General features: G+C 36.0%; 1 protein-coding gene across 1 annotated transcript; it reads left to right on the top strand.

Annotated features, from left to right (window-relative positions):
- Positions 1-106: 106 nt before the first annotated feature.
- On the top strand, positions 107-9,380 carry LOC110442718 (DNA-directed RNA polymerases I, II, and III subunit RPABC2-like). The gene is made up of 5 exons (XM_021486459.1): positions 107-198; positions 2,605-2,665; positions 4,392-4,522; positions 6,443-6,514; positions 9,013-9,380. Exons 1-5 carry the CDS (start codon positions 176-178, stop codon positions 9,101-9,103), a joined length of 378 nt encoding a protein of 125 aa, XP_021342134.1. The 5' UTR covers positions 107-175; the 3' UTR covers positions 9,104-9,380.
- Positions 9,381-10,075: the final 695 nt, after the last annotated feature.

Genomic DNA, 10,075 nt, shown 5'->3' with positions numbered 1-10,075 from the left:
GTGCATGTATATATTTCAGACTCTGGAATTACTTTTACTGTTGACATACAGTACTGGAACATTTTAATACAGAAGCTGTCGTGCATACTGCATCTTGTCGAAAAGTTTTCTGTACGAGTCAAGCGATCATTGATAAAGACTTAAGCGTTTACACAACACAGACATCAATAGAAAAATGGCGGACGACGAAGGCGACAAGTATGTTCAGTCGATTTTTCGCAGTTAACCGACATCTCATACTCTTATTAACACAGAAATATATTTATATTGACTACTTTACCAACTCTTTATCTTCATGTTTCAAAAGATATATGTTCGTTGTTGATGTACGGCGTTCCGTTTGTCACTTTTTAGATAATTGCACAATGGGCATGCCATGCTTCATCACATTTTGAAAGTAGGTTCAGTACACCGATATAGCTATAGACCATAGCTGTGTCGACCTATCTGAAATTGTTCTTTTGAGCTATTTTCACGTCATTTTCTATTTGAAAGAAAACGGCGCGTCGATTTACCCAATACAACCTAATACTACCCAATACAAGTGTCGATTTACACATTAGCAAAAAAGCTTAAAACGATGTAGATTACAGCGAAAGAATAGCTAATTCCTGTAGGAAGGAACTCTATCTAAATCAGAGATTTATAACGAATAGCTAGGTTGAGCTATATAGCTATAAACAGTTTGGGCACAACATATGGGTAATAATCCTGCATTTGGGTAACAGTTACCCATTTCAATAACAATTTTATTACTGAAATGGGGAATAAAGTGAAATAAAACACACAAAGTACTTTTAAACACTTGGAGCAAAAAAGGGCGTCATTCTGTCAACTAAATCAAATAAATAACACAATGAAGTACATTTGTGCACAAAAAAATATCCTTTACAGCTATATAGCTCACTCGGCAGACCCGATAAATTTTAGGTGTATTTAAAGGGACAATTTAGTGAAGTATGTTTTTTTTATAACTTTGTCACAAAACTCTTCATGATTATATAGTTTGATACTCCCTTTACTTGGCGTTTTTAATCAGTATTGGAGAAATCCTTAACCGTACAAACGTACCGTAGCGGCAGCTGTTGGTGAATTTCTAGCTAACAAAAATGTCTTTCCAGCCGAGGAGAGAAGGTAACATCTGGCTTTATTTGCCTAGCCTCTCTGAAAACAAGTCTATGCATCTATTCTGAATAAAAATCATCTTCCAACAGCATCGAAAACATTGTTATAAACTTATTGATATCATACTTTCTGCGGTTTGAAATTCTCCCTGCGGCACCCTCTCTGTGCATGCATGCTCTTTGAACCTGTTTGTTTTTATTCAAATCCAAATGTTAACAGAAATATCTGATTAGAGGTATATATTATGATACTTATAATTCTTAACCGTAATTTATTGTGTAAATTCCAGAATGTTTTATGGGTGAACTTGGACTCATAACTGACACTGCATTCTCGAATGATAGCGTAGTGCTTCTCACTGAAAGGCCCGGATATTGCACTATTTCGGTCGTAGCTTTTTTTATCACCGGCTTTCCCAAATGATGAAACTGACCACACTGGATGTTGGCTTCAGGTCATGTCATTATCAACTACGTGAACTTTAGTTAGGAGATATATATTTTCAGTATCGACTTGATTTTCAGGTAATCAAAAAAACTTACTTCACTAAATTGTCCCTTTAAACGATGACTGAAGCATCTATTGAACTATGTAACTGACAGCTAAGTAAATGTGTCAGTACCCAAATATCTGATTAAGAGAGCTTTAGGTACTGTAAGAACATAAGAATCTACAATAAGAAATATTAAATGCATGTCCAAGCTGATTTGGGTAGAGGATTGAAAGACCCAATTTATGTATAAGTATATATATGTAGTAGGAGTGAAAAAAGGCATGGCCAGACCGGGGTTCAAACTCTGGACCCTCCCAAATCTTAGATAGACACTGACCAATTGAGCTAGGCCTACCTGGTCGCCAGCAATCAACCCAGTCCAGTTCCGCTACATTCCTCCCTCCTTTACCAAAGTCTTCGACCCCGAAGACACACAAGACCCTATACCACCTTCCATGGGTATATTTATTGGACGCCAAATGTTGTAGGAGTGAGAAAATGAACAGCAAGACTAAGTTTCGAACCTTGGACCCTCCGAACTATAGATGAACATTCTGACCAATTGAGCTTACCTGGTTACTGGTGATCGACCAAGTTCAGTTCGTAACATATATACATAAATTTTGGGAGTTGGGATTTTTTTTGGAGGGGGTGGGGGCGTAGTGAGGGAAGCCTTCCAGAAGCTGTAGAATTTTTAAGTATGAAGTGGACCAGAAAAGGTAAGCCATGTAGAAAGATATGGAAAATATCTTGTGATGGGGGAGACTGCCCACTCACCCACCTAGAGGATGTAGCCATGGAACAAATAGGTATAGATATATGCAGCAATGTAGACATGTTACATGGAAGGTACCGGTATTTATGGCTGCCCATGATATTTTCTCTTGTAGTAATTGATCAGAGATGAAAGTTTTGGAAACGGTAATGAAACACCACCTTCAAAAAATCTTCTGATTAAAAGTAAATTCATTTGCTTTTATTTACAGTTTTGATGAGGATTTAGAAGAAGTAGAAGATGAAGAACCTCTGGACGAACCTATCAGTCAGGTAAGTATGGGGAAAATAGGAAATTTAATTAAGCTTTCAATGATGTAAAGTAGATGTCCAATTCGGAACAGACCCTATGTGGTGATCCCAATGCTGAAATATACAGGCCAGGTTTTAATCTCTTCAAAGATGTTGAAAGGTCAACATTTCTGTTTCCATATTGTAGATTTCGTTTTGTTTTTATTTTTGTCCAGTTTTACAGCCAAAAAACTCGCCTCTTTCCAAAGCAAAAAAGTTCAGGCAACATGGGCTACTATAAAATTTAGGTAGAAAAACAGCGGTGATTCAAAATTGCAAGTTTTCAAATTTCATCATTTTGATTTTGGCAGTTATCGTATTCAAGATATTTCTTGTTCATCATATTTTACATGAGTATTAAATGTATCTTACTAGAAGTGTTTCATTACATAAATCTTAATACAACTGTCTCAACTGTATAATGGCAAAGCAAAGAAAGTTTTTCAAAAGAGTGGGAATGGGAGATTGAAATATCTGTTAAGTGTAATGTAATGTTGAAAACCTTAAAAAAATTAAGGAAAATATTAAACAAAATATCAGCTCAAAGGACTCAATTCTTCCTTGACAAAAATGTTGTATCTACGACAAAAATGAGTAAATTAATTCAAATTCAATGACTTTTTAGGTCACCTGAGACAAAGTGTCAAGTGACCTATTGCGATCGCCTTTTGTCCGTCGTCGTCCGTCGTGCGTCCGTAAACAATTTACATTTTCGACTTCTTCTCCAAAACCACTGAACCAATTTCAATGAAATTTTGCAGGAACCTTCCATGGACAAAGGTCAACAAAAAAGGTTGCCGGTTTAGTCCCAAGCCCCCAGGGGCCTGAGGGGCGGGGCCAAAAAGGGTCAAATTGACTAAAATTTCAAAAATCTTCTTCTCAAGATCCAGATATGGTAGAATCAAATACTCTTCATAGATGGAAGGGTCTTAAGGTGCTTTACCGAAATTGTGAATTTCTTGACCCTGGGGTCTCACGTTTCCCCCTGGGGAGGGGGTAAACTTTACTATAGTTTATATAGGGAAATCACATTTTGGACCAACATTTGTTTAATTTCCATTGGAAGTAATTCAATTTGGGTTAGCATTATCAGTATTAGGTAGCAGTTTGATAGTATGCACCTATGAGCCCTGACTGACCCCCAGGGGCTGATGGGTGGGGCCAAAAAGGGTTGAATTTACTGAAATTTCAAAAATCTTCTTCTCAAGACCCAGATATGGTAGAATCAAATACTCTTCATAGATGGAAGGGTCTTAAGGTTTATGACCCTAGGGTCTCACGTTTATCCCCTGGGGAAGGGGGGGGGGGGGGGCAAAATTTATTATGGTTTATAATGGCAAATGATACTTTGAATATTACATGTTAATAACTTGATTGGAATTATAACCTTGAGTTGACAGTTTGATACTTTGAAAATTTTGAGCCAGCCCTACCCCCAAGGGCTGTAGGGTGGGGCCCAAAGGAGTCAGTGTGCTAAAATTTCTTCATTTTCCTTGTTTAGAATCAGAGGTGCTAGTTTCAAATACTTTTTAGTCTTAAATCTGTATGCTAGATATTGAATAAGGTGGTTTTATTGTTTTTTGTCACTTTGAATAATATTTCTGTACATGTTAAAAACAAAATCAACTCTCTGTATAAATATATCAGGTGACCGTTAAGGCCCATGGGCCTCTTGTTAATTTATTCTTTCATACTTGAATGTAAATAGCCACAAGACCAAGTTGAAGTGCTGTCCTCTGATGCGGGGCTGGCAGTTCCACCCGAGAAGAGGATCACTACACCTTACTTGACTAAATATGAGAGAGCAAGAGTCCTTGGGACAAGAGCACTTCAGATAGCGTATGTAATATTGGAAATAACAATTAGTTTGCTATATTTTTAAAAATTTGTCTTTGCATATTACGAAACATAAAAGAAGCACTTTCCAAAATTGACATGACACACTAAAGAACAATAACAATCTTAACAAGAGATCCCAGAGAGATCTTGGCTCCCACCATTGTACCATCTTCACAGGTACTGTGTCAGGTTGATCTTTTCTCTATCTGGTGGATTGAGTCCTGTAAACAGTAAATGCACCTGTGGTAACTTTTGATCAAAGCCTGATACTGCTGTGTATGACAAAGTGTGGGTGTCATTTGGCTTATTTATTAGCACTAAACATGTACTTCATATGTATCAAGTAAAAACTAAATTTAAATTTCAGAAATATCTCTCGAGTACTTCTTTGGAAATAGTGATAACAAACTGAACTGTTGAAATCCAAGATGGCTGTCTGGCAACCATTTAGTTTTTCTGATCAGCCTCAAAATAAAACATGAACAGGAAACTTTATACAGTGTCAGATCTGTGGAGTATCATGAAGAAATAGTGATAACAAAATTGAACAGTCAAATTTCAAGATGGCTGTCCGGTGACAATCCTGATTTTCCAATTGGTCTCAAAATGAATCATGCACAACTAGTGGGAACCTACATATGACAATTGAGAAAGATAACTACAACACTCTGAGAAATAGTGCCATCAAATTTTTTATTCTCAAAATTCAAGATGGGCACCAGTCGGTTTCCTTGGATTTTACGTATGTTAAAATATTAAAAACCTGATTATAATAAAGCATGTTTAATGTCAGATGGACAGTGCTAGAAAGTGCTTTATTTGAAGATTATTTGAACATACGTTCATTTATAAATGAAGTAGGATCACAAATTCTATCATTTATGCTGAAAAAACATACATTTATGCAAACTTAACATTCACACAAACACTACTGCATGTTAGCTGTTTATGCCCCTGGGCCTCTTGTTTTTAGGCCCCTACCGGTGAGACCGGGGGACTATAGTTTTCCTTTCCGTCTGTGTACTTACGTATGTACATACATACATAACACCAATGATTGTCAGCGCCCTAGCGGCTTCATTCCTTGAGGGATTTTAATCAACTTCACACAAATATAAAGGACCATAATATCTCGGACAAGTTTGAATTTCAGGGTTGTTAGGTCAAGGTCAAGGTCACATTACTATTTTTAGAAAATCCTTGTTAGCACTCTAGCGGCTTCATTCCTTGCGGGATTTGGATCAAACTTCATACAATTACAAAGGACCATAATATCTCGGACACATTTGAGTTTCAGGGTTGTCGGGTCAAGGTCAAGGTCACCATTACTATTTTTAGAAAATCCTTGTTAGCACTCTAGCGGCTTCATTCCTTGAGGGATTTGGATCAAACTTCATACAATTACAAAGGACCATAATTTCGGACAAGTTTTGAGTTTCAGGGTTGTAGAGTTGAGGTCAAGGCCACCCTTATTATTAATACAAAATCCTGGACAAATTGAAGACTCGATTCCGATTATAGATAACAAATTCCATAATCGATATAATCGGTTCATTAGTGAATTTAAAGTGTCAAATATGTATGTACCAGGTAATATACAGTATACATGGAAAATCATTTATTTTGATTTTTTTCTACAATATGATTGATGGTAATGTAGAATAGAAAAATTACATTAAAATCAGTTGCAAGCTAATTGTATACTTTTCATTTTCCCAAATTAACACCAAAGGGCACCGTGTTTATAAATCATTACAGTGTAATTGCTAGCGGGGGCCGGTAGGGGACATGTATTGCTTTAGCAATACTCAGTATGCTTGTTTAGTGTGAGGAATTTCAGTTTTGCTTAATCATAAAACTGTGCATGTAGAAATATTTGTATAAATTGTGAATGTAACTGATGTTATCGTGTTATTTCAGAATGTGTGCACCTGTGATGGTAGAATTGGAAGGAGAAACTGATCCTTTGCTTATTGCCATGAAAGAATTAAAGTAGGTATTCATGACAATGATGTTTGCACTGCATGGTGGGGATGAAACTAATACCATATCAGTCATGAAATGTCTGACTTCTTTGGGGACCAGTGGGACAAACAGGATATACAAATTACAATAAAAATGTTTAAAACAAGCCAATGAGGCAAGAACAAGTGAGCTTATGTCGTGGTGCGTCGTCCGTCCGTGTCCGTCAACTTTTTCCATTAAACAACTTCTTCTGAAGAACGGACAGGCCTAGAGTCATGATATTTGGCTGAGAGCTTTGTTGGTAGGAGCCCTACAAGGTTGAGAACGAAAATGACCTTGACCTACTTTCAAGGTAACAAGGGGTCAAATATGTCAAAAACTTCAAACGGCTTCTTCTGAAAAACTAAAAGGTATAGAATCTTCATATTTGGCTGATGGCTTGCTGGGATGGAGCTTAACAAAGTTTCATAATGAAAATGACCTTGACCTTCTTTTAAGGTCACATGAGGCAGATATGTCAAACACTTCAAACAACTTCTTATGAAGAACTGGAAGTTATAGAACCTTAATATTTGGCTGGTTATTTCCTGGGAAAGAGCCCAACAAAGTTTGCGAATGAAAGTGATCTTGACCTACTTTCAAGGTCACAGGAGTCAGATATGTTAAATGCTTAGAACAACTTCTTCTGAAGAACTGAGAGGTATAAAATCTTAACATTTGGCAGGTGCCTTTCTGGGAAAGAGCCAAACAAATTTTGCGAATGAAAATGACCTTGACTTTCTTTTAAGGTCACAGCGTTCAAATATGTCAAACAGTTCATACTACTTCTGAAGAATTAAAAGGCATAAAATTATAATATTTGGCTGGTGACTTCCTGGGATAGAACTCACCAAAGTTTGCGAATGAAAATGTCCTCAATCTACTTTAGAGGTCACAGAGGTCAACAACATTTTAATGGATTTGTTCTCAAGAACTAAAAGGAATGGATTCATAAGATTTGGCTGGTAGCTTTTTGGAATAGAGCTAACCAATTTGAGAAGGAAAATGACATTGACCTACTTACAAGGTCACAGGAAAAAATATGTCAAGCAACTTCTGAAGAATCAAAAAGCATAGAATCTTGTAATAATATTTTGCTGGTAGTTTCAACAGATGGAGCCAACAAAGTTTGCAAGGGAATTATTTTTAGTGCAATATAATATTTAATGAGAATATTTTGCTATGACTGCTTAAATATGAATTCCTTGAGAGTAATTTTACTGTAATTATATGCAAAAATATATTCCTGTGTACTGGAAACTGTTCACTTCAGCTGAACTTTCCACGTCTGTGAGCGCGAATTCATCATGTCATTAGGTATAAGTACGTAATTTATTTATTAAAACACATTTTATTGTTGATAAAAATCAAAGGGATTGAGTACAAGTTCTCACAACTTATATGGCCTCTTCCTGACTTACTATAGATGTATTTACATGTAAGGGTCAGAATTAAAACTGGAACGTTATATAGATTTAATGGCAAATATTTACCTGTGCTGAAGTTTGTTGGTAGGTAGGTAGTATAACAAATAATATTTCGGTTTTATGGATCTTCTTGGTTTTTACTGTTTTGTACATGTCAAAATCAACATGTTTTATTTGGCATTGTCAATTGTTGTGACCTCCACTTTATATTAAATATTGAAAAGAAATATTTGGATGGTTAATTAAGTAGAAATAGGATGTTGAACTATGAATCTATAAAAAGGTAAAATTTATAATAACACAGTGAACTACGTTTGCCATACAGCGTGACACCAGTTCGTACTGTCGCATGTTATTTATACATTGTCAGGGCCAAACAATGTAAAAAAATGAATCAACGCTAAAATCTGTGACATATATTTATGGTTTGTCTGTCACAGCTGTACTGTAATGCTCATACATACAACCCATTACCCTAAACGTTTCTGTTGATCAAAGTATTGGCATTTTTCCGGGGCCGATCGCCGCGAGCTTTCAATGGAGTTTGCCGGTAAAAAATCTTACTTTACATGTACATGCTTCATTAGGCAAGTTCGGACTATCCGAAATAGGGTCAATCAGAGTTTGAACTATCACTAGCTAGAAAATAATTGTTTTTATTGAAAAAAATATGTTTGAACTATCCACCGATTCGAACTGACCGGAGGTTTACCATATTTATGAACAGTAGACTAGTGAGCCTGTAAGCAGCCACCAATAACATGACTGTTCATTAGAGTTAGCTTATAGGCTTGCTTATTGCCAATTACTCCAGGAGTAATTTTTCTTGCAGTACTCGAAAAATCTGATTTGAGTGTTTTTGTTTTAATTACAAGCATTAAACAATGTATGTTATCTTAATGTATGAGTTTATCTTATCTTATTTCCATGTATGTTATATTTATTGATGTATGCATATTTTTACAACCAAAAGTTCTCGATTTTTCCAATGGATTCTTGAATCTATTTATATGTGTATCCTAGGATGGCTGTGTTAAGAACGTCCTGTTTTTGTTTCAGAGCGAGAAAGGTTCCACTCATCATTAGACGATATCTTCCTGATGGAAGTTTTGAGGACTGGGCAGTAGATGAACTTTTCATGACAGAATAAGAGAACCACTTGAAAGCAATTTTCATTTTCATACGAGTGAAAGGAAGGAATGTGTAGTCGCAGCAGTACAATGAAGAGAAAGAGAATATTAAAATAGAAAGAGAAACATGAGTGGAAGACGAATGATGTTGGGATCAGAGAGTACAGAAGACGAATGATGTTTGGATCAGAGAGTACAGAAGAAAGTTCAGTAAATGGTACTGTTTATGTGTAATCCTGTCCATTTCATTTTAAATGTGATTTTGTATCTATGTAAGAATTAAAACTTTTAATAACATTTTGTGTTTTTGTATTCCTTATCTATTGATGTTTCTTCATTCCTGCAACTTTAACTTTCTTCACTCCTAAAACTACTGTAGCTTTCCTCACTTTTCTTATATAATATGAACTTTGTGTATTTTACAACAATTATGAAACATGTTTTGTCAACTTATATTAATCACTCTTGTTGGCCCGGATGTTAGTGCGCAGGGGTCTTAATGTGGTTGGAAACCGGAGTACCCGGAGAAAACCCATGTGGTCGGACAGGTGACCCCATAACTTTTCATGTCCGATAGGGGAATCGAACCCCGGCCGCCTTGGTGAAAGGCGCTATCCACTGCACCACCCACTTTTTTTATAACAACTGTAGGTCTCCTCAACTTTAACATAACTACTAGGTCATTTCAAACAGTGTGATTGACAAGATACAATTTACAAATGTTATAATGATGCTTTAGGTTCAAAGGTCAAAATCTCTCTTGGTTATATTTTAAGCCCACTACTGTAAGATGGTTGGCTGCATGTTAAAATTGCCTTTTGTCCGTTGTATTGTCCTTAATTCTCGATATTACTTTTCTCAAGAAACACTAAATAGATCTTTCTCCAATTTCAAAAGTAGTTTCCTGTTAGTTCTAAGATGTATGTGATAATTTTGGAACTGATTACGAGAACAGCTAGTAATTTGATTCTGAATTAATGCAACTGATTTTT

This window comes from Mizuhopecten yessoensis, unplaced genomic scaffold (assembly GCF_002113885.1).
Source record: "Mizuhopecten yessoensis strain PY_sf001 unplaced genomic scaffold, ASM211388v2 scaffold1923, whole genome shotgun sequence".
In the NCBI taxonomy this organism is placed as follows: Eukaryota; Metazoa; Mollusca; class Bivalvia; order Pectinida; family Pectinidae; genus Mizuhopecten; species Mizuhopecten yessoensis.
Note: the sequence above shows the minus strand (reverse complement) of the source record. Positions and strands in the feature narration are given on the sequence as shown.